The sequence below is a fragment of the Micropterus salmoides genome, unplaced genomic scaffold (genome assembly GCF_014851395.1).
Source record: "Micropterus salmoides isolate LMB-PRFRI ecotype aquatic unplaced genomic scaffold, ASM1485139v1 Ms_hic_scaffold_4, whole genome shotgun sequence".
NCBI lineage: Eukaryota > Metazoa > Chordata > Actinopteri > Centrarchiformes > Centrarchidae > Micropterus > Micropterus salmoides.
In genome coordinates, this window is record NW_024043372.1 from 12,794,795 (window position 1) to 12,820,115 (window position 25,321).

Sequence of the window (25,321 nt, forward strand, 5' to 3'; positions counted from 1 at the left end):
CATATGTAACCACACCTACTTCAGGTCCACATCCAATGAGAAGGTTAAGACCTCTTAACTTGAGAGTCATTAGGTCAAATTTTACAAGAACAAAAAATAGTGTTGACATTCATAACGCAGAGGCGATATGACACCTGTAATGCTTTTTCAAATGTGATATGAGTCATTTGTGATCCTCAAAAGTGTCACATTACACCTGATGGTTTTATGAAAAACTCTTTTGGCATCTTTAATTAAGATTCATACCCTCAGACTCAGCGCTAAAATGGACTTTTCTTTTTAATACTACATATATTTTTTTCAAATTGTATACTATAATACTGAGGCTATAAACAGTGGCTGTGTATAGAGTATTTAAAAATGAAGCAGAACCTTTTTTATTTAAGGCTTCACCAAGTTCCTTGCTTAATTAACACATTCCTGAGATATGTATTCATCCCATGTCAAGGCCAGTTTCTGCAAATGACACTGGTTGCTGCCTCTTACTGACTGGTTAGAGTAACTGCAATGTGCTTCAGGAAATGCCATCTGAGCAGTTTAGAGCAGCTGATTTTTTAAATAAATCTATGACAAGCTTTGAGTGGCATCAGCTTGAATTTTCAAAAAGAGAATGAGCAACTAAAAGCACAGCCAATCCCAAAGTTAAAAAGACTGACACCTAAAGCTCTGAGGAGAACGTCAGTCAGTGTCGCTGCTTTGCTTTTGAGAAGCGCTTGTATGCAGTCCTAAATATTTCCTCTTGTATCTTCTGTCTTTTTTGTTGCTACAGAGCTTTCTGAATCAGCAGGGCTCCAGAGGAAACCAAGATGTGGAAGAGGTCAAAGGTGACCGATCAAACTGCCACTGGGCAGGCGGGTAAGTGCTGGGTGATGGATGCCCTCTCCGGTTAGGTCAGTCAAGGGGTTGGTATCACAGCTGTCTCCACCTGTATTTCCTCTTATCTGAGAAAGGATGATGAACAGGATCTACTTGATTTACACAACTATTCTTTACACAACATAAAGATTCATGTGACATTGAATTCAAGGCAGAAAACCCCCACGCAAGACAAGAAAACACATGGGAAGCTTACCACGTGAAAGATTACCTAAGGTTGGAGTCTCCAAAAAAGATGTGCAGTACCCAAGATATCTGAATAAGCCTGTATTGTGTTGATGGGTGACCATTTCCGCTGAGAGAAAATGAAGATAAGCACAAGAACAACTTCTTTTGTCAAGAGGAAACTGTACAAATAATATTCATGGTGTTTCAAATCCCTACACCGGTACAGTGGTTAGTCCATGATGTCAAGAAAGCTCAATAGCAAAGGCGATGTTTTTGTCAACAAGGGCGCAGATTTTCTATGGAAGTTTTTTTGTTTTCAGAAAAAACAAACAAGCAGAAACAAGTTTGAATGCGGCACTGGCCATATCATTCATAAACCTCTCCCACTGATGGATGTGATTATGAACATGTCGGTCAAATAAAAGAGCAACGGAGTCACAGATGCCAGGAGATGAGATGCAAATAAGCTGTGTTTAGACAAATAATTTTCACTCAGGGTTACTCTGAGAATATCCGAAGAAACAATACTAACACACAGCTGATGGCTACAAGGATGAGCATCAAAATCATGGAGGATCACAACTGATTGTCCTTGGTTGAAAGAAGACAAAATGAAGGCTTATTTTAAATACATTTTCAACAAATTGCTTTTCCACAAAGTATTTTCACATTATTTCTCTCAAGCACTGCGCAGGAATCATCCTGAGATGTCAGCCATGAGAAAATGCCAGAGCGAGCTTGAAGTTAAGTCTAATCAGCAGTTGCACAGCGCAACTGTTTACATGCTGCTGTAACAACATATTGCTAACACACTCTATTATATTTTGTCTATGACTAACCATTTATTGTTGTGTGATGTGTCTGAATATTTTGTTCTGCTTAAGTTGTGTCTGTGTTTGTGCTTCCCATTCCCGGGTTACATTGTATATTGTGTTGTTTTATGTTGATTGTGTACGTAATCCTGTCAAAGTTCCAACCTGCCATGGTGCTTTTGTCAGGATTAATATTTACCTGTCCTGTTTCCTCTCCTGCTTTCTCGTTGCGTGTTAAGTCGACGGTTCTGAAGGAGTTCACCCAGACGACAAAGGTATGCGAGCGAAAAAGAAATCAAATTTCACAAACGATTCACCTTCTGTGAGTGCATGACTCCATGTTGGGTGAGTTGCATGTATGATGTGGTCTTCTATCACTCCTTTGAAAGGTGTCATCCGAAATGGATGATTCAACTTTCAGTGTCACAACAGATGCATTCTATTGTGACATTTTGAACAAATTCCAAAGCTGTTGCTAGAGAGCACTGCAGTTGATTTCCATGTGTCTAACTTCTGTCCACATGCTGATTGGTCATTAGTCATTACAGTATGTTGGCACAGTTCAGTCTCAATAAGAGAACTTTCCCTACAGGGACTTCCCCAAGGAGTGGTATGATCTCTCCTAAAAACTAGCTAATGTGACTGGCCACCACAGTGCCCCCTTGAAATCGCAGAAATCTTCAAGCTTAAACATAATTAACTTGAATTTGAGCATGAATTTGTTATCAATAAAAAGATTAGAAGTCATATTTGAGGCTGTAGTTATGAACCCCAACACAAGCTGAGTCACCGCTTTAAGTTACCCTTTCCGGATTCCCTTGCGATTTTTGGCCTTTTCATACCTGACCCACACGCTCTCCTTGGCTTCACTGTGACGACCAGGACTGTCACGGATACAAAATTGCAATTTCTATGATCACAGCAGTTCAAAGCAGGTGTAAGAGAACTGTGTGCTGTCAAGTTAACACAGAACATTGAGGTCTCAAGGTAGTCATCTAGAATGACACCCATGACCTCTGGAAGCCCTTAAGCCTCTCCCAACTCTCAATATCTTTTTATTTGTTGTACTATATAAGTACACAATTGTATGAAATCATAGATGGCACTTGCACTCTGTTAACATGGCCATGAAGTGTAAAAATAAGAAACAGAAATTGGGAAATAAACAAATGAAACAGTTCAGCATTAGTAACTGTATGTTTAGGCAGCTGAGCGGCAAATAACAGCAAAGTTACTGCAAAGCTGCAACAGCTGACAATGGCAACTAGCTACAGCTGCACTGAGAATGAACACAACAACTGTAGGAACACGATGGAGAGTCAACAGGATTTGAAAAGCTTTTTAAACATACTCTTATCATTCATTCATTCCTTTATTCATTTATTTATTTGGCAAGGCAAATGTGGTGTATTTATAAAGCACATTTCATGCACAAAGGCATTTCAAAGTGCTTTATAAGCAATAAAAGATATGAAATAAGAAAACGACATTTAAACTGCTAATAGAAGTTAAAAAGATGAAAGCACAGAGCAATAAATAGAGGAGGAAAGTGCAGTACTCAAATGTAGGATGCAAGGACTTAATATCCAGTTTTAAGTGTGGTTAGAAAAATCTTCTGTCTGTTTGTTCTGGCTCTCTGTAGCTTTGTGGTCAACATTGTGCCGTGCAGTTTTCCCTGTTTTGAGTGCTCACAAATCAGACTGAACTGTGCTATAAATGGGAATAATATGTACTGTATTGTTCAAACATGAACACAGGGGTTTTAATTAATTATAGATGTCAACCTTCATGACTGTACATACCAAATAGAATTTTTAAACATAGTTGTGGTTATTACAAGCAGTCTGCCTTGTTTGCATTATATCTCTGTGGACATGAATGTGAAGTTCAAATGAAAAATTAAATTGTCTAAATATCTTAAAAAAAATACATTTCTGTCAACCTCCTGCCAGTCAGCTCTAGAGATCTCCTAAAACAACTGCTGTGGCCATGAACTGCCACTTTATTTTTTATTAAAAAAAAGGATACAAAATACATATGATTCATTCAAGTATCAGTCAGTCTATATCTAAATGTAGTGCACAATATAACTTTCACTAAAGTGCAAATAATGCAATAGAAATATTGAATGAATGAATGAACACTTGAAAACATTTTCAATACTCAGATATGAGGAATTTCCACTATTGCTTTTTAAGGAATGACTATTCTGGTTATAAAGCATCCTCTTAAAGCCCATCTACAACAAAAGGAGTACATTTAAAATGATGCAAAAATAAATAAATAAATGATTTAATGCTAAAGCACAGCAGGGACATCAAACAGTCTTCCACAACCATTTTGCTTGGTAGAGAATTCTTAAACAGAACAAGCAGTCCTCCTGCTCAACAGTGTTAGAGACGTTCAGCCACAGGCACTTCAGATAAAGACTGGATAAAAAAAAACTTCAGCTCTAGTGATTGCAGCCCATGTACATGCTTATCCATTTGACAGCTGTCAAGATCTCTTGAAAAATAAGATGTCAGCGGGGCTGGTAATGTTGGCAAATGCGGTTCTAATACAAATTATATAAAAATACAAATATTTTACACAGCATTTATCAAACACATAAGCCATGTTAAATCTGCTCAGGAATGACAGTACCCTTATAAATCTTTCTGTACCAAATTTATGCCAATTATTCTTGGTCAAATCCATTTTGCTGACTGACCCATGAAATCAATGCCTGGCTTAAACATGCAGCTTTAAATGCTGTTGTACATTAATATTCTGATACATATTTCCATGCAAACATATTGCTTTTAATGATGTACCCATCATCCTCACGATTCAACAGCGTGGACCATCTGCCTGTTAACAGCAGCACTGCCACATACATTACATATTGTTCTGTAGCACCTGCTGCAAGCAATTCACCTCCACTGTGCTTTAGACTGCAAAATGCTGGGTTACCCTGCTATTTTCTCTAAAACTATATACCATAGTTTATATTCTGCCTATTACAGGTCTTTCACGCCAAGTGAAAATAATGAAAGACCAGGGATCCCTGGACCAGCTGAAGGCCTGTGATTCAGTGATGCTGTTCTCGAGATTACTGTGGGTTAGTCCATGTTGATACTCTATCACTCACAGTATCAATGCCTCATTCTAACAACTTTTAAAAGAGTTTTAAAAAGCTCAACAAGTGAGCTAAGATGGACTTGTATCAATATTATCCAGCTGACCTCTAGAAATTGCAGGGTTTGTTCCCCACACAGAAAATATCTGGCCAATTGTCCCTGTTTGAGTGCTCACAATTTAGACTGAACTGTGCTATAAAAAGGAATAATATGCACTGTGTTGTTTAAACATGAACACAGGGGTTTTAATTAATTACAGATGTCAACCTTCATGACATGAATGCATACCAAATAGACATTTTAAATATAGTTATGGTAATTCCAAGCAAATTGTTTTGTTTCCATTATATCCTGGTGGACATGAATGTGAAGTTTAAATGAAAAATGAAAATGTCTAAATAACTAAACGTCACCAAAAAAAACCCAAACTACATTTCTGTTATATTCTGTTCAACACCCTGCCAGTCAGCTCTAGAGATACAGTATTTGGCCTTGAGACGCTGCTCAAGTCTTATAAAAAGAGCAGAAGTTTCATGTAATGTTTTTATTTAGCCTCATCCAAGTCAAACACCTGCAATACCAACATTAACACTAACATTTAAGACAAAGCTTCATTAAACTTAAAAATTACAACATATCAAATGTGCACAGAATGTACACAACTTCAGAAATATACTTTTTAATGTAGAGTAGAACATATACTAGTGGTATGTGGACACATAATGAATCAGTAATCTAACCGACATAAACATTTTATCTTTGAGTCATTGTTTTCTTTTTGACTCTGACTGAAATTCATTTAATACTTGATCTTAAAATAAACAGCTCAATGTATGACAAGCAGCACACTTTAGCCCGAGAGAACTGTTGTATCAATTATCTTCACGTAAACCAAACCAAATTTAAAGTTAAATGTGAATTGTCCCGCCCTGCGATGGACTGGCGACCTGTCCAGGGTGTACCCCGCCTTTCGCCCGATGTCAGCTAGGATAGGCTCCAGCCCCCCGCGACCCTGTACGCAGGATAAGCGGTTGATGATGGATGGATGGATGGATGGATGGTGAATTGTCCCATATTCTCATTAATATTAACCACTCAAGTTTTCAACTGGACATAAACATTGATGTTTATGGCAAAAATACTGAATTTATGAAAACACAGACTATTGGCTTGTTACGCCTGTATACTTAAATAAAGTCACTTAGGGGTGCATGTTTATATCAGGCTTAAACACTCACTACTAATTTCAAGAGGTCCATGAGGTAGGAGAATCCAAAGCACATTATTACTGTACGTTTTCTTACACAAAGTTGCTTAAAAAATGTGTTTTACACATTGGAAAACTGTGTTGATTATGCATTAGACACTCACATTCCCTCTACAAAGGTTTCTGACCCAACTGCGGGTCTTACAGTGTGTGCTGCTCATTATGAACATTCTTAATACAGTGGCAGTGTTCAATGTTAAATCTATTGTGAGGGTGTAGTGTCAGAGCTAAGCCAACACACAAGAGATACAGAGAAGATCGGGATGTGAATTAACTTACTTGCATTCTTTTTGCAAAATACTCTAAATACTAAAAGTACAGCAAACCTTTGGCCAGGGTCAGATTTAAGGTGGCAAAGAGAGAAGGATGCTAATTTGGTTCAGAACTTTTCCACTTGCTTGTGTTACCTCCATTTACATGTCACTCAGTTTACACACAAAAAAAGCTAGATATATGTATATATAATATTCAAAAATAATTTAAATAGGATTGTTTTAATTTGACTATGAGTGAGGTTTACGCTGACAAATGTTGACTGGTTAATTTGTCTGGGTTTTAGATTTGTATTCATTATCGAACTAAATCTGAATACCATTCAGTTCACTGATTTACAGAGGTGGCTCCTCAAAATAAGTCATTAACATTTTCATGCTAGGATGAATATGTTGTACATACTGTATCTTTAACTTGTTTCCTTTATACGCTAAGCTTGTCTAAATGTTTATTTTTTTTATTTTGGCCAGGCATTAAGAAGAAGTCGAAAGTGCCTGGTGTCATGATAACGCAGTTTATGGAGGAACTTCCTGAGGGAATGACAACCCCAGATTTCACCCGCAAACCCATTGCACTGACTATTCAAGAGGGTAAGTATTTATGTCTCGCAGTGATGGACCCAAGTAAATCTTAAATAAATAATTTTAGTTTTTGATCTCCTATCACAATAATTGAACGTGTGCCAGACAGTACAAAATACCTTAACCCTAAATCACAAATGGCAATAAGCAACATGTAGACGGAAGAGCAGCCATCCCTATCACATACAGTATTTTGAGAAGTTATTTAGGAAGAATTAACAGAATCTTCAGCCTTTGACGTGTGACAGAGGCAAAGAGGAATGTAATGTGTGGTAAAGCCTTAGAAATGTTACATAGTTTATTAGGGCGAAAAACTTCCTAAACACTAATCAGTTTATGACGAAATGACACTCCTTGACTAGAGCTGAATCATGTGCCGTTACGTGTAAAACAAAGTAACACACAGTGGATAACATACATGATGTTAAACAGCTTATTACTCTTATGTACCAAACGGAACAATCCTCACAAAAATATTTGTTCAATTATTTGCATGTCAATACAGTATGAAAATGGTCCATGTGTCTGCACCATAGCCATCTTAAGGAAACCTTAATGTTATCCCTATTCCAGGTAAACTTGCAGTCTTTAAAGCCATAGTGGTGGGCACCCCAACACCTACTGTAACATGGAGCAGAGCAAACGGAGAATTACATTTTCACCCTGACGTGTGCCAGCAGAAGTACGATGAGGCATCTAACGAACATACCATTGAGGTAAGTTTACATGTAGAAGTTGAAGTATAAATGATAATAATTACACACCCTAAAGGCATGGTCACATTACGTTTCTGGAAAAGAAATTGATGGCATGTTTCTGATGCAGGTAATAAATAAACATTGATCAGAGCGATCACAGACCTTAAACGATGTGTAAGAGCGATGCTACAATTTGTAGTCTGATACTGTGATCTACTAAATATAGTGATAAGACACGCTAGAATATTACCTTGTGTCTCTAGTGGTCTAGTTCAAAGTTGAACAAATGTGATTTTTGACCTGCGAAACAGAAAATGCACACTTTTTGCGGGAATTACTTTTCGTAATGTGTCTATGCCTTAAGACTCAAACTGCTTTCATGAATAATAAAAATGTCATTAACTGTGTGTTTGCATTTCAATAGTTTCCTAAGGTCGCTCCAGAGGATGCTGACACCTACAAGTGTTTTGCAACAAATGAATATGGAAGGGCTGTTTGCACTGTTGTCTTGAATGTTATTGAGGGTAGGATCAGAGTATTCATTGACTTGCTATGTCCCTCAAGTGTATAAGATAATAGCTACAGTTATATACAGTATATAACTTATACAGTATCTCACAAAAGTGAGTACACCCCTCACATATTTGTAAATATTTGATTATATCTTATCATGTAACACTGAAGAAATGACACTTCAATGTAAAGTAGTGAGTGTACAACTTGTGTAACAGTGTAAATTTGCTGTCCCCTCAAAATAAGACCTCACATAGCCATTTATGTCTAAACCGCTGGCAACAAAAGTGAGTACAATCGTAAGTGAAAATGTCCAGATTGGGCCCAATAAGCCATTTTCCCTCCCCGGTGTCATGTGACTAGTGTTAGTGTTACAAGGACTCAGGTGTGAATGGGGAGCAGGTGTGTTAAATTTCGTGTTATAGCTTTCACACTCCCCCATACTAGTCACTGGAAGTTCCTAGTCACATGGCCTAGGCTAAAAGAAGATTGCCAAGACCCTGAAACTGAGCTGCAGCAAGGTGGCCTGGTCCCGACCATACAGCGGTTCAACAGGACATGTTCTACCCAGAACAGGCCTCGCCATAGTCTACCAAAGAAGTTGAGTGCATATGCTCAACGTCATATCCAGAGGTTGTCTTTGGGAAATATATATTTGAGTGCTGCCAGCATTGCTGCAAGTTGAAGGGGTGAGGGGTCAGCCTATCAGTGCTCAGACCATACGCGCTGATTACTGGAACCATGTCCTGTGGTTTGATGAGACGAAGATAAACTTATCTGGTTCAGATGGTGTCAAGCGTGTGTGGCAGCAACCAGGGGAGGGGTCCAAAGACAAGTGTGTCTTGCCTACAGTCAAGCATGGTGGTGGGAGTGTCATGGTCTCGGGCTACATGAGTACCGCTGGCAGTGGGGAACCTACAATTCATTGAGGGAACCATGAATGCCAACATGTACTGTGACATACTGAAGTAGAGGAGACTGGGCCACAGGGCAGTATTCAAACATGATAACGACCCCAAACACCTCCAAGACAACCACTGCCTTCCTAAAAAAGCTGAGGGTAAATGTGATGGACTGGCCAAGCATGTCTCCAGAACTAAACCCTATTAAGCATCTGTGGGGCATCCTCAAAGAGGAGGTGGAGACGCGAAAGATCTTTAACATCCACCAGCTCTGTGATGCCATCATGGAGGAGTGGAAGAGGACTCCAGTGGCAAATTGTTCTGGTAAAGCTCTGGTGAACTCCATGCCCAAGAGGGTTAAGGCACTGCTGGAAAATAATGATGGCCACACAAAATATTGACATTTTGGGCCCAATTTGGACATTTTCACTTAGGAGTGTACTCACTTTTGTTGCCAGTGGTTTAGGCATTAATGGCTGTGTGATGTGTTATTTTGAGGGGACAGCGAATTTACACTGTTATACAAGCTGTACACTTACTACATTACATTGTAGCAAAGTGGCATTTCTGTAGTATATAATCAAAAAGATATAATGAAATACTTACAAAAATGTGAGGAGTGTACACTTGTATGAGAGACTGTATATCCTCAATACTTATATAAGTTGGCATATTTGTATTGAATTGTGACTAACGGGTACTGAAAATGAAGGTAATTGTTTCTTTACAGTTGGATTCTCTAAGAGTAAAGAACTTCAAAAGACACAAGGAGAAGGTGAGGTTTTAAATTTCTATTATATTTTAATATATATATATATTTTGTCTGTTACACCAAGGCTCACTATTTTAAAGACAAAGTTATCACTTAAAGAGAGCTTATACACTGTCCTTGCCCCTGTCAGACACTCAATAACATACAAACTAGCACTGCAATTAAAAACACATTTATCACATTTTTACAAGACACGTTTAGGGAATTGGGCAACCAGCTGTGTACAAAGATGAATAAAGGTTAATGGTTTTCATCTAAGCTATCAATTTTTGGAATTATGCAGCAGCTCAGTTTCTCTATGCTACAACACAAGCCCATATATTTTGATAACAACATGACATTTTATTCATTAATTGGAATTATTTGGAAAAATCTGCCTGTCGTGGTGCATCTGTCACATCAGCACAGTGACACTGTGTGCTGACACTTGACACATTAATGGCGCTCTTAGAAATTGAAAAATACAACCAGAATCATGTTGAGCTATATAAACCCAACACAAAGTGATCATGTTCACCAACCTGGATGGTTTGTGATCGATTGCCTTCATTTTTGTTAGTTTCCTTTTGCCCAAGAATATCAACAGGGACTTCAGAGATTAGAGAGCTCAGGTCAGCTATCTCAGGTTTATCTGGCCTGAGTATTGTTAAGGAGAAAGCTTAACGTAATGTTTGATCATTCAGATAATGTGTATACTGTGGGGTGCCAATTAGATAGGACTGAACCTCTAACAGCCATTAAGCTGAAAACACAGATTTACTTTAATTAAAGAAAAACTATTCTTATGGAGCTTTAATCAAAATACATGTATACTGTTAATACAGCTATTCTCTTTGTGAATACTATTGTAATAGACAAAACATTACATATACACTCAGTGATGGACTGATGCTTTTCGTTATGATTCCCCAGATCCAGTAGACCTCAGAAAGAAACTTAAAAAACGGTGAGTGAAATATTGTAAACACGCAGCTGTTTGTTTGTCAAAAATAAAATGTTTTATGATGGTGATTCCTACAGTGATTTTTCTATGACAGTATGAGAGCAACTGTTTAAGTGAAAACACATTGGTATGTAGGAGCTCAATGAAAATTCTCACTCTACAGTAATCCTGATGGAACTCGTGAGGAAAAGCCAATGGAGCCAGACGAGAAGGTCTGGGAAATCCTCCTTAGTGCAGACAAGAAAGACTACGAGCGTATCTGTGCTGAATACAATATCACAGATTTCCGCGGCATGCTGAAGAAACTCAATGAAATGAAGAAAGAGAGAGAAGAAGAGATTGCAGAGGTATGTGGCCTTTTGAGTCTTCTTTAATTCAAGCTTAACCATCACTTTATTTCACTTCTTTTTGTTTTAGTGGTCTATTTGTTAGTTCATGGTGTACATCTTATACTATATAACTAGACTCACTAAATATTTTTTCTAATGTTATGGGTTTTTTTTTTTATCTCTTCACTTCAGTTTGTTACACACATCAGTAAACTGAAACCTATTGAGGTCAATGATGATGACTGTGCAACAATTGAGTTGGACATGGACCTGAAGGATCCTAGCAGCAAAATCTTCCTGTACAAGGTGAGGCACTAACTACTTACTCAAGTATCATCTTGCTGCATTTTATTCTGTATCTGTTATCAAAATGGTAACATGTCCCTAAATTCTGCAGGATGGCGTCATGGTTCCATTCACCAAAGAAGCAGCTGACGATATTAAGCATAGCTTGAAGCAAGTTGGCAAAAAATACATATTCACAATTAAAAAACTAGGTTCAGAAGATGCAGGACTCTACTCTGTGGATGTCGAGGGTGTCAATGTTTTCTCCACAGATTTTAAAGGTATTTCCTCAATCAATTGATTAGGATTAGATTAGGTTAAAGTAAACGCAATAACTTTCCAAGGATTACGGATATACTGTTGCACACAGTAAAGATTTTGAAATTATAGTTAAGTATAACTGTGATTACATGCACAGGATGAGACAGGCCAATCACCAGTGACCCTGTATAGTGTTAAGTAGTTTAGAAAATCGATGGAATTGACTGAATTAAATAGTCTCTCTCTGCTTCCTTAAAATCTTTGGTGTCTTTCTGTAGTACCTGAAGTTGACTTTGCTGTCAAAATACAAGAGGTTAAGGCAGAAGAAAGAGAGGACGCCCTCTTTCAATGTGTCCTGACTGCACCAATGAATGAGATCAAATGGTATGGCAAATCCGCTCCACTGTCAAATAGCGAGAAACATGAAATCACTGTTTCTGAAGATAAGCTTATCCACAAGTTGATTGTGCGGGACTGTATGCCTTTGGACGCCGGTATCTATGCCGCTGTGGCAGGAATCAAATCCTGCAATGCCTGGCTTGTAGTTGAAGGTGAGAAAATTATTCTCTTTCTACCATTCTTTTTTTCATCATGCAGTACAAATTCCAAGTATGAAACATCTTGCAGAAACTTTCTTCTGACACCAAATCATTGTTAAATTCCAAATTTAAAAGTGACTTAAAAATTCTAAATACATTTTACATATAATCTTTTACAGCTAACAAAGATCCTGCCAACAAGGGCAAGAAGGCAGCTCGTAAAACTACTTTGGCTGGAGGCGGTAATGAAGGAGATCTGTTAAAAATAGCTAAGGAACAGCAGGAAAGATATCAGAAAGAAATGGAAGAAAAAATGGAAATTGCCAAGAAGGCACAAGCAGAGAAAGAAGCTGCAGAGGCAGCTGCCCAAGTAGAGGCTGAAGCAGCTAAAAAGGCAGCGGCTGAAGCTAAGGCTAAGGCGAAGGCTGAAGCGAAGGCTGAAGCGAAGGCTGCTGCAAGAGCAAAGAGAGCAGCAGCTGGCAAGGAAGGAGCTGCAAGGAAAGCTAAGAAAAAAGAAGCTGGTGCCGCAGGTGTTGCAGGCTCTGCTGCGGAGGGTGCTGGAGACACTGGAGTTGCTGGAGGTGCTGGAGGCGCTGGTGGTGCAGGGGGGGAAGGAACTGATGGTGGCAAAGGTGCAGGTGCTGGTAAAGGCATCGGAGCTGGTGCTGGTGCAGGTGGTGAAGGTGGAATAGAAGACGGAAGTGGAGCTGGGGGCGGTGGAGGTTTGGGAGAAGATTTTGAGGGAGAAGATGATTTCGATTCATTTGAAGATTCTGATGAAGAATTTAAGGGAGAAGGATATGGAGAAGGAGGAGAGGGTGGAGAAGGAGGTGAAGGAGGAGGGAAACGCAAGAAACGTGTGAGAGATGGTCCACTTGTTCCAGATACAGTAATAGGTAAGAAACTAATTCATTGTGCAAAAAAAAAAAACATCTCTTCATTTAGGAATTAATATTATTTATTATTAATAGCAGTAGCATTAGAAGGTATTTGTATTTTGTTGTTGTTGATGTTTTTTCTGTTTTGATATTAATATGTTCTTGATTTCGTTTGTCTACATTTTACAGTTATTTTGATGTTTATTATGTTACTTTTGTTTGTCTTTTCAATGACATTTCAGGTTTGTTATGAAAGTCTATCCATCAATCAATAGAAGAACAATACTTTTATAAATAATTTTTAAAACATTTTGATCATTAGGTCAACATTAATATAATGATAGTAAATTATTACATTTATATATGCGTAACATTCTGTATAAAGTTGCTATTTATGATCACTAATAGGAGATAATAATGATGAGGAATCCACAAATCAACAAGGCGAAAAATCTGGGACAAAAGGAAAACGTCCAAAAAAGAAAAATGTGACGGTCGAAGAAGCTGTTGTTGGTAAGAGAAGGTTGAATGCTGTAGACAATTTTACTGACTAGTAAAGTCATTTGGGAATGAAAATGACTTTGACTGTAGGAAAAATTAAACACTTCTAACTCAGATGCAGCTGCATTAACAACAGATGTATATAACTGACCGAATTAAAGCGCAGACACTGACACAAAGCTCTTTACTGCTCAGCTTTGCCTATTAGCCAAGACAATTGGAGAAATTTTCCATCAGACAAGGGGTGACTCTCGAAAAATATTTCAGAAAGGTTTTGTCAAGCCTCAGTGACAAAAAATGCTTTATCTAGGATGTGTATGGTCATAGCATTAGTGATGTGCGGATAGATACTAAAAATATCAGTATTTCTGATCCCAATGTTTCCTGCTCTAGGATCGATACTCATATAAAAGGATCGATATCTAAACAGTCATTTGGAGTGAGTGTGCGTTTTATCATAAGTAACTTACTGTCACCAGGATGGTCTAATTACACTCGGTTGAAAGGAACTACTTGTCCTTCCGCGTGTCAAAGTCATGCTTCCGCTCTGTGACGGAGCTTCTTTGAAGTGAGCCACTGCAGCCCTTTACATTTCCTGCAATTCAATACTGACTATGGCTGATTGTAAAAGTGAAGCTGTGAAGGTAATAATGTAATGACGCTGTGTGTGATGTGTGTGCAAAGTGAAATACTTTGGCAACACCGCAAACTTTGCTAAACATCTGAGATTAAGTCAAAATAATATGATGTTATGAAGCGGCAGTTCTGAGCAGGATATTATTATAGAAGAATATGACAGTAGTTTGATGTATTGGAATTGGTAAGCCTACAGCCTACTCTTTATTTCCCTCATAAATACAGAAACGGGAGGGGGGAGGTCACATTAAACTAGAAATAAAATAGATATAAAAAGTATTGGTATCGGCAATACCAGCCTGGGTATTACTTGGTATTGGATCGTATAGGAATCAAGTGGTATCGCACATCACTAGCATAGGTTGAGACTACATGTAAAAAGAACAGCACAGTTTGTGTCCAGGGAAGTTTAATTCCTCTCACAGGCTTCAGTCGAATAATAAATGAAAACCCTAACTTTAAGAATTAACTTGTATCTGGTAAATTAATAGCCAACACTGAATAATAAGACATAATTTTATAAGTCTGTATATCGTTATGTTTGTTTTTGTGCCTCTTCTGAGAAACAGAAAGTAGTGTAGCACGTACATGCTATGCTAAATTCTGGATTCTCTTTGTCTAATCCTTCACTTATTTTTACTTATAGTTGTGTTTTGTGCATAATGTTTGTGCTTTCATGTTTGTAGACATGTTTGTCTTTCTGCTCTTCTATAAATACCTTGTTTACTTACAACAAGGTTTACTGATGTGTGTTTGTTATTTCAGAGGGTAGAAAAATGGAAAAGGTGATTTATCAATATGTGTTAAGAACATAAAGGGTGTCTGTTCATAACATAGTTTTATGTTTAATTTCTGTTACTCAAAATAGCAAACAGTTGTTTCACAACGAATCATTAATGGGCTCCCATCCATTTTGCTGAATACTACTAAAACTGTCAGCACTAAAGTATCAGCACTTTTGTCACTGGTATTACTCTTTGTGATAAAATACTTTACAATGTCTAATTAAGTGAGACTTTCTGCCAAAAGAAAAACAATCCACAAGGTCCTTAATCAAGGTCAAGTCACTTCACAATAACACCTATATGGAGCCTTAATCTTAAATCACAAGTTGGATATCACCTTTTCCACCACCCTCTTCTTCTACATTGAAGTTAATGTTTGTTTTTTCTGTTGTTGCTGCTGATCTTGTTTTCATATTCCATGTTGACATTTTAATTGTTATTGTTACTGTTTTCATTAATGTTATTTGTAAGGCATACCCAACAGCAAATGAGAAACATTGGATTGATGGTAATTACGATGATATCCTCTAAAACTGAAAGAAAAATACTCAGAAGCGAGTGGTGCCAGTGGTGAAAATGGCACTGGGCCAACAGCAGGCAGTGATGAATCTGCTGAAAGTGGTGAGGCTGCAGACGGCGGTGAGCCAGCAGCAGCTGGCAAGCATTCAGGCTGTGCACAGCAAGGCCCACTGATCGTGGATACAGTTAGTGGTAAGATTACTGGTGCTGCATTAACTGCTGCATGGGAAGCACAGTCACTGAACAAAGCCATTTCATGAGCAGATGACTTTTCCAGTGATTTGAGGGTTAACATATACTACATTTGATCTCTAATTGGTTAAATGGCCTTTTAGAATTATCAGAGAGATCAACAAGAGTGGATTTAACCCTGAGAGTGCTTTCAAGATTTGATGCACTAATTGTTTTTGTCTATTACAATATAATTATTTCTTCAGTTGCCATGAAATGAATCAAAACATACTTAAGATGTATGTTTTGCCGACAGTAGAACAGCATTGGTTATACAATTCTATTTTTGTGACCTACAGGTTGGATATCAGCAGGCAATTTATTGTTCAATATTCATATGTCCTGCATCTATCATGTATTGTGTTGGCAGACTGTGTGTGTATGTATGTGTGTGTGTGTGTGTGTGTGTGAGTGTGTGTGTGAGAGTGTGTGCGTGTGTGTGAGAGTGTGAGTGAGTGAGTGAGTGAGTGAGTGAGTGAGCGAGCGAGCGAGAGAGCGAGAGAGCGAGCAATGTGCCCCTGTGCTCTATGTTAACAATCATGCTTGCCTTTTAAAATATTAATTCAGGATGAGTCGGTGCATTGAGTTTAATAATTTATACAAACAACTACAGAACCGATCATCTTCTTGTTTAAACAACTTCAACACTTCTGTGTAGACAAACTCTTGCTGTATATAATTTGAAGATCGAAGACAACCCAAGCCGACTTTGGAGGATGATGTTGATCTAAATCAATTTCTTGAAATTGAAGGCTCAATTCAGATCAAACAAAAAGCTCACTTCTTCCACTGTTCAAGGAACTGTCAAGTCTTGAATGGGACATGTTGTTACATATATACACACACAAGTGTGTCTTTCTTTCAAGAGTAACTAAATAAAAAGGCAAATGATCATTCTTATAATCCGTGCCAAGACTTCAACTCTGCAAACTTTCAAGTTGAAGAAGGCCACTCCCAAACAAGACGATCAAGACACAGATTAACCAAGAAGACATCTTCATCAAGTTTCAAATAAATGCAAAATGCTCTCTTCTTACATCCCTTATAAACAAAGATTATATAGTTTCTTCAAATATATTTTCTGACATTAAATCTGCATTTTAACTTGTATTTTATCAAATGTCATAAAATACAAGATACCAACAGAAATGCAGAAAGAACATTTGTTATGTTCGACTGAAAGTGAGGTAAGTGTATACACATCCACACATGGATGTATGAATATCATATATTGTATATCCACAATTACAAAAACTTGAAACAACAACTTGTATGCAGATGGCAGCTGTGGGCTGTGCAGATTGACTAACTTATTGGTTGATAAATCCTCAGACCCAGGAGTTCACTTTCATGCTGGGCTTTCTGACTGCAAAGCCATTATTGGAGAAGCAGCAGAGCTGGAGTGTAAACTGAGCAATGAAGACTGTAAGGGAATATGGTACAAAGATGGAGAGGAGGTAAGCCCAGGGTCTAACTGGTCATTATGTAGCATATAGGCTTTGATGTTAGAGCAATAATATAGCCAAATAGGAATTATCATATATTTATTAGAGCTTGAGATGAGACTATTTATATTTCTTGTGTAACAGCAATAATCTTGCTTTTTCCAGATTCAGTCATCTGAGGGCATAACCGTTTCTCAAGAAGGAAGTTTCCACAAGCTGAAAATTCACAAAGTCACAGAGGAATTTGCTGGAAAATATAAATTTGAAGCAGATGGACGGAAGACAGAGGCCTTGATTGTTGTTGAAGGTAAAAACATTTTCCTTGCAGAAATTACTTGCATAAAGGGTATCATTCATCAGAAAATGCCTTTAAGTCATGGTCATGATGAAAATGTATCTAAAGTACATAACCAGATAGCATGACACTGGTTAAAATATCTGTTTTGTGTTACCAATCATTATAGATCCGCCCAGATTTGATACTGAGGAACTACAAGTATTTAAAACTCCTGTAATCGTGAAAAAAGGACACAAAGCTTCCTTCAAATTACCTTATATTGGACGGGAACCTATCAAAATCCAGTGGTACCTTGAGGGTGAAGAGCTTTCAGATGAAGGAAATATCAAGTTAGAGCACTCAGATGGTTACACCAGTCTGCTTCTAACCAAGCTGCAACGCAAAGACAGTGGTGAGGTCAAGCTAAAACTCAAAAATGAGTTTGGCACTATTGAGGCCTTCAGCCAGCTTGTTGTAATGGGTATGTATACACACATTTCTTTTACAGTATTTTGTGTGTACTTATACAGGAAGTAGCCTACAAATTACCTGTCTAACCCAATTTGTTACGCATGTTTTATATGCTACATTTGTTTTTGACAGATAAACCCACTCCTCCAATGGGACCTCTGGAGATTATTGAAGCCTCCTCCTCTGTAATTGATTTCAAGTGGAGGCCCCCAAAAGACAGCGGTGGCTGCAAGATAGCAAACTATATCCTTGAACGACAACAAGTTGGCCGCAACACCTGGAAGAAGGTAGGGCCTATTGGTCCAGAGCCTAAATATAGGGACAGTGATGTAGACCATGGCAGGAGGTACTGTTATCGCATCAGAGTGGAGACTGAAATGGGCCTCAGTGAGCTGATGGAAACAGAGGATATTCAAGCTGGTACAAAAGGTAAACTCTGAAATATTATGAAACTGTTATCCTAGAAATACCACATATTAGTAAAGGCCAGTCACACCAGCCTTTAAAACTGTGAAATTTCACAGCAAAATGAATTAAAATGGAATCGCTGCAATTGGTAGAAAATCGACACACAGCTCACATCCAGATAAAATTTGGTGAACACACAAACATGCCCGTTTGATCAATAGCAAATCATCATGACAGTGTTGACCTTTAAAAGGAACAATGAAGTGGTGAGTTCAAAATGGAGAGGGCTATTTTAGCTTTTCAAATGAGTTGCACTATCCAGTTTGATTTAACCTCCTCTGTCTGCCTATATACAGTTCCATAAAAGAGGCAGGACTGTCAAACAGTTGTGTCCCCTAATAAGGGTTCACCGAATGAAATGATGTGCAATCTTCAGAACGAAATCCCTGGGGGAAGTAAACTCTGCAGTACAGAAAAAATAATATTGTTACCAATAATATTGATGCCTGTACCATCAACTATTTTATTAAATTGCGTAGATGAATTTTGCCGTGCCAATTTCTGATGTGACCAGACCTTCATTCTTTACAATAACCAACAACAACAATTATGATCAATTCTCCCACAATACACAAAATAATCTTCCTTTTAGACTAAGAAATTATTTACAGATCCCAATCTTTTGCATATACAGCATACCCTGGACCTCCATCAGCACCAAAGGTTGTCAGTGCCTTCAAGGACTGCATCAACCTCTCTTGGTCTCCTCCAGCTAATACTGGAGGAACCAATATTCTGGGATACAACCTTGAGAAACGCAAAAAGGGCAGCAACCTGTGGGGCCCAGTCAACCCACCTGATGAAATGATCAAAGGTTACTCTATTATTCATATATTATTTTACTTCGATCATGCTATGACATATACCAACACAAAGGTGAAGATCTATTGAATGCTGTAATTCCTACATTGCATATGTTGTTCTTCCTATACAGCTAAGGGATTTGGAGTTAAAGATGTGGTTGAGGGAATGGAGTATGAATTCCGTGTGTCAGCGATCAATAACTCTGGAGCGGGGGAATTCAGTGCACCGTCTGAGTTTGTGTTTGCCAGAGACCCTAAAAGTAGGTGGACATTAAGAAATGTCGCTATTATCAATACTTCATACAGCCTACACATTGCAGTACTGAATATGAATCATGTGTTACAGAGCCTCCTGGTAAAGTCATTGACTTCAAAGTGACAGATTCCACCTACACAACTCTGTCCCTGTCTTGGACCAAGCCCAAGGACATAAAGGGGGTTGAGGATGAAGCCAAAGGATATTTTGTAGAGATCAGACCTGCAGAAAACACAGAATGGGATCGCTGCAATTCAAATGCAATAACCATGAATTCCTATACTGTGAAAGGCATGAAGTCAATGGCCATGTACTGGGTGAGAGTCATTGCTACAAATGATGGAGGAGAGGGAGAGCCACAGGAACTGGATAATTACATCCTTGCTATGCCCCCTCCAGGTAAGAAAATTCACTTAAAGGGTAATTATGTCAAATATATATATTTTATATTGTGATTACAGGGACTCCACTGTAAATACTAATTAATGACTCATTTCTTTTTTTGACTATATACACATTATAGTTGTATAATCATTGAGTTTAACTCACTGATGAAAATACATGATTTTTAAAACTTATCTGAAATGTAGATTTCGGGAGACAACGAAAAACAAGGCTTACTGTGCAAATCCTGACTTTAGTCAACCTAAAGCGATTAATAGATATCCCACAAACCTAACATGGTTACCTTGATCTGGATCTTCAAAGCCTGGTTTAAACAATCAAGATAAATGCTGGGTTTCTTGGCGGACACAACTATATTCAACACACCGATCTATTTGGCTTCTCGTTCTTATCACCAATAGTGTAAGATGACAGCATTTCATTTCAGCATTTAGATCAACATTAAAATTCCAGCATTATGTTTTCTTTCACTAAATGACTCAAGTTGAGAATCAACTGTTTCTGAAATCAGGGTATTTGCAAAAGATGTTTATGCATGATTCAAAAACCTAATTACCAGCACAATAGTGTGCACATGGAAACTTTCATCATTAAGTTCAATTGGTTGGTGTCAAATTAATAACACAAATGATTGCAGCAGTACTGCATTAAAACATATAAAAAGTCATTCATATTTTTGTAGTTTTTTGTTGCCTTTTTTCCTTAAAAAAACAAACAAAAAAAACTGTCAACATAAAAATGAACAACAATTTATGACCAACTTTCACCCTGCTGTTAATCTAGTGAGACCACGATTCACGGATGCCAAAATCAAGACTTTCATGGTGGTGAGAGCAGGAAATTCTGCACGATTCACCATTAACTTTGAGGTAATATAGGAAGTAAGTATGATGACTTATTCCCTGACAATGTATATATAGATCTTCTGACAAAATTATATTCTCATATTCTTTGTAGGCCTCTCCTTGGCCTGAGGTCACCTGGCTGAAAGATGGAGTGCCCGTGACTAAAAAGGTGACCATCAGCAATGCAGAGGGCACATCCCAGCTTCTGATTCCTTCTGCCGAACGCTCAGATACTGGAATCTATACTATCATTGTCAGGAACATTGTCGGCCAAGAAACAATCAGCATTGAAATTAGAGTCACAGGTGAGTTTGGTAAAATACTGTACCCTTCTTGTGTATTAATTATTTCCTCCTATTACTTGTGGTATAGAAAAAAAGAAAACAAAACTTTTGTATTTGAACTACAGATGAGCCTAAGCCACCAGGTCCTGTGGAGATGGACGAAAACGTGCCTGGCACAGTGACCATTTCATGGACCCCATCTCCAGATGAGAAACGTGACGACAGACTGCATTACATGGTGACAAAGCGTGATTCAAGTAAAAGAACATGGCACACCGTTGCAGATCGCATCTTCAACAATAGATTCACAGCCTGCAACATAATGCCAGGCCGAGAATACCATTCAGAGTCTATGCAAAGAATGACATGGGCTCCTCCAAACCCTCTGAATCACAAAAGTGGCTGATTTCTGCCAAAAAAGGTATGTAAATGTTTATGACTTTCAGGTTTTCCAAAGTCAACCAATATCTGAATTTGAAGAAACGTAATTTTCACAAAGACACACACTCGCGCAAATATAATACTTATATATTAAACCACAGCACCTCTACAAAGCACTAAGGCTACAAGCAAATTTGAATTGTCTATGTACTTTCTTTCCTTATGCATCTTTCCTAACAATGACACATTACACTAGTCAATGTACTATTATTAATAGCAAAAGACTGATGCCATTGGGCCATGTACAGTATTGTTTGTGTATGCTTTTATGACTTTATTTTGTGCAGTTTAAAGTTTATATGCAAGTCCACAAAAACAATTAGTAAAGCTTTTTTAATGAAATTGTTTACGGCTATCCATATTTTTGACACCCTAAAACATTTGGCTGTCACATTTTCTATTAGCACAATACAGAAACAGGAAGTTATTTATATGTTGCTTTGCTGTATAACCACAAAAAAAAATGTAGGCCTACCTGTAAATTTCCAATGACACTGTACCTGTAGCACCACCATCAGGCTAATGTTAAAAACATATTCACCTGTTATATGATTACAGATTCTAATTTGATGCAATGCATATCTGCTTTCTTCCAGCAAAGTTCACTGTGAACATGCCAGAAACAAAGGCCTGTAATCTAGAGTGTCCTCCCAGGTTCATCGTCCCACTGAAAATGCATGCTGCTCCTCAAGGGTATGAATGCTACATGAGCTGTGCTATAAAAGGGGATCCAACACCTCATGTGACATGGCTCCGCAACAACATAAGTCTGAATACCAACACTAACTACTACATCTCCAACACCTGTGGAGTCTGTTCTCTGCTCATATTGAGGGTTGGACCTAAAGACACCGGGGAGTACACGATTGTTGCAGAAAACTCTAAGGGGAGAGCCGAGTGCTCCACTAAATTGACAGTCAGAGGTAAATCTTTACCAGAGTGTACCTGTATATCGAAGATGCTGTCAATTTCTGCATTGATATGCATGTTATAAAGGGATGATCTTTGAAATCTGAAACTAATAATTTCCTCTGTCTTTTTCCCCCACCAGAATAAATGAACACACTGAAGACGGTCGAATTACTCTAAAACCCTAAAAGAAACCAAATTGTTGGCACTTAACATACTGTCAGTCTAAGCAACAGGTTTGTTTAAATTTAAACTTTAGCAAACCCTGTCAAATGTGAAATTATTTAATATTGCCAGTGATACTTTTCCTTTTAGATTGTATTTGTACATCAAGTATTTGACGGACAAATTCCTACAAAGGCTGCCATTTAGTCAAAGTTAAATAGGAATACAAATGTTGCTGAAATTAAAGCCTAAAACTTGTTTTGATTTCAATTGTGCAATCTCAATAAAATGTAAGCTTTAAATACTAATGGCCAATCTTGCATATTTTAACTGAAATATGATGCATGTTAAACAGCAAAACTATTTAGAGTACAGGACAGTGTAGCAGTGATTTATTGATTTTAAAAGGGCTATTTTAAGGTGTGTCTAAAGCTTCTGCTTGTGTCTTTCAAAAAATGTTTTAGATGCAGATTTCTGTTCACGTGTATAGTGACTGGTTGCAATTGTTATTTTTCTGTGATTATGGATTTTATGTCTTTCCCCTTAATTGAAACTGAGATGACAAAAAATACCGACATGAAAAATGTATATGGTACTGACAAAGCCCTGTAACTGGCTGTTATAGTCTGTTATACAAAAAATCTGTGTGGGTTTTGTGTAAATAAACATACTGCTATTGTGATGTGGAATTTTTTATCAGACCTGCATGTCACTTTGAAAACTGCATTTGTGTAAACATAAAATACTTCACCAATAATGGTTAGTTTATGGGAGTTCACATCATACAAACACACTGAAAAGCATCTGCAAGCAGAACATGTCTGTCTGTTGGCACAAATGCGCTCTCCTTTTACACACTTGGAACTGTTCAACACTTTCTCGCTCGTCAAGCTGACTTCTGAGACTTTGGAGGTGGGGATGTAATAGACAGTGGCTGATGTCCCCGCTCCTTTGATTTGTCACTTTGAATACTGACAATGACCTTTGATTGGCTGTTTGGTTTGATCACTGACACAGTCGAAGACAGGCTGGCACTGATCTAGAATTGCATTGCGTCTATATTTTCTTATATTATATTTTTTTCATAGAAATTGTTATGCACGATTTACTTCTGTTATGGGTATTGTAAAGGTAGTTGTTCCTCACTTCACCTATTTTTTCTCCATATATTTTGATGATTTTACATGAAAAAAAGAGATCTATCGAAGGAGGGGAGACATCACTTCTGTCTATTCCATCCCTTCAAAGTCAAAAAAATTAACTTGACGAGACAGCGAGTGTTGCGCAGTTGCGAGTTATGAGTAGTTGGAGGAAGAGTGGAACTTGTGCTTGTGGGACCACATTTGTACATGCGGCACAGAAACGCTCCCTTGTGATGATGGTTTTCCACTTGCATATGCTGTTATGTGCATATATCACATGCAAATGTATATATCATATTTTTTCAAGCCTTGACAGAAAAAGCAAGTATCAAAATTCATACCACTCGTTCACCTCCATGGAGGTTTATGTGAATAATTTATGCCCAGTCTTCTTGTATTACATCTCTATGCATTTTTGTGAGGTCAGACATTTTTCCAAGTTTAGAGTCACTCAAGAAGAGAGGTAAACAGTTACACCCAGGGAAAAACCATGATGAGGGATGACACTTGTCAGTATCAAATATACAATGCTAAAATAAATCCCATTATGTAACCATTATTCTGTTCTGTTTCAGGCAAACGAGAGTAAAAAAAATAATTAGTAATAGAATGAGGTTTACCTTGTTTTGTTTATTTTTCGTGTGATATGTCCAGGAGTGTCAGAGTTAATAAGAACATTAATGCAAGTCAACTTTTTTAGATAGGCTTTCAGCATGAAATTATGATTAATAAATTCTGACATCTCTAAACATGTTTAATAAACATTTCTTAAACAAATTAATGCAAAGAACTCAAAATAACTGAATGCAATTGGCACTTACCTCTTGCTAAATGTTGAGATGAAGCAGGCAGTCTACACATACAATTAAGCTAATGGAGAAGCTCAAACCATGGCACTTCTAATGAGACTTTTTAATAAGAGCAGCAAAAAGCACCCCGCTGTAGCACCAAAGCTGAAATTCTAGTTTTGAGGGAGGGATAAGAAAGTTTCACGGTGGTATTTCCTCTGGTGCCCTTTTCCAAGAACCTATAGGACTTGAGAGCCAAAGTGCACGTCAGTAAACCTATCCCCAACAGCCAAAGTGAAAAAGCAGTGTGTCAGATAGCTATGAGTGTCACTGAAAGGCTTTATTGCCTCTCAAAGAACCAACAGACAAGAATCAGTTGGAACCTGGCTGGCAACACATAGGAGAGAACAGCAGTTTACTTGAATAGTAAGTACATTTACCAAGTACTGGGCACATTCCTAATATGTTAATATATATAAATATAAATGTTTTGTTCTATTAGCTAATTTGTGTAAATCTATTTGTATTAATCTGATGCTTGGATGTTACAGTATATTAACTCAGGTATTGTAGTGAGATCTCACTGTTAACCTGTCACAATACTTAAAAGAAAACTGACAGCAGTTGATATGACTCCAGTAGCTCTAAAGTTTAATATGATGAAGAACCAATACGATGAGCAGTAGTAATGTTGTCTATAATGTTTGACACAAGCAGAATTGTCTAAACGTGAT

The 25,321-nt window shown here is 37.8% G+C and overlaps 1 protein-coding gene across 1 annotated transcript in view; it reads left to right on the forward strand.

Annotated features, from left to right (window-relative positions):
* Window positions 1–23,339, forward strand: part of LOC119886123 (immunoglobulin-like and fibronectin type III domain-containing protein 1) — a 30,041-nt gene extending 6,702 nt beyond the window's left edge. The window contains 26 exon segments of the mRNA XM_038696656.1: window positions 770–855; window positions 2,096–2,131; window positions 6,986–7,105; window positions 7,670–7,812; window positions 8,219–8,318; window positions 9,940–9,984; window positions 10,894–10,927; window positions 11,088–11,271; window positions 11,446–11,559; window positions 11,651–11,819; window positions 12,078–12,350; window positions 12,518–13,234; window positions 13,625–13,729; window positions 17,221–17,345; window positions 17,499–17,640; window positions 17,798–18,091; window positions 18,214–18,510; window positions 19,184–19,363; window positions 19,484–19,612; window positions 19,699–20,007; window positions 20,797–20,882; window positions 20,971–21,163; window positions 21,268–21,483; window positions 21,486–21,563; window positions 22,180–22,506; window positions 22,635–23,339. Of these exon segments, the coding sequence (XP_038552584.1) occupies window positions 807–855; window positions 2,096–2,131; window positions 6,986–7,105; window positions 7,670–7,812; window positions 8,219–8,318; window positions 9,940–9,984; window positions 10,894–10,927; window positions 11,088–11,271; window positions 11,446–11,559; window positions 11,651–11,819; window positions 12,078–12,350; window positions 12,518–13,234; window positions 13,625–13,729; window positions 17,221–17,345; window positions 17,499–17,640; window positions 17,798–18,091; window positions 18,214–18,510; window positions 19,184–19,363; window positions 19,484–19,612; window positions 19,699–20,007; window positions 20,797–20,882; window positions 20,971–21,163; window positions 21,268–21,483; window positions 21,486–21,563; window positions 22,180–22,506; window positions 22,635–22,639 (4,470 nt within the window). The 5' untranslated portion in view covers window positions 770–806 and the 3' untranslated portion in view covers window positions 22,640–23,339.
* The last annotated feature ends 1,982 nt before the right edge of the window (window positions 23,340–25,321 follow it).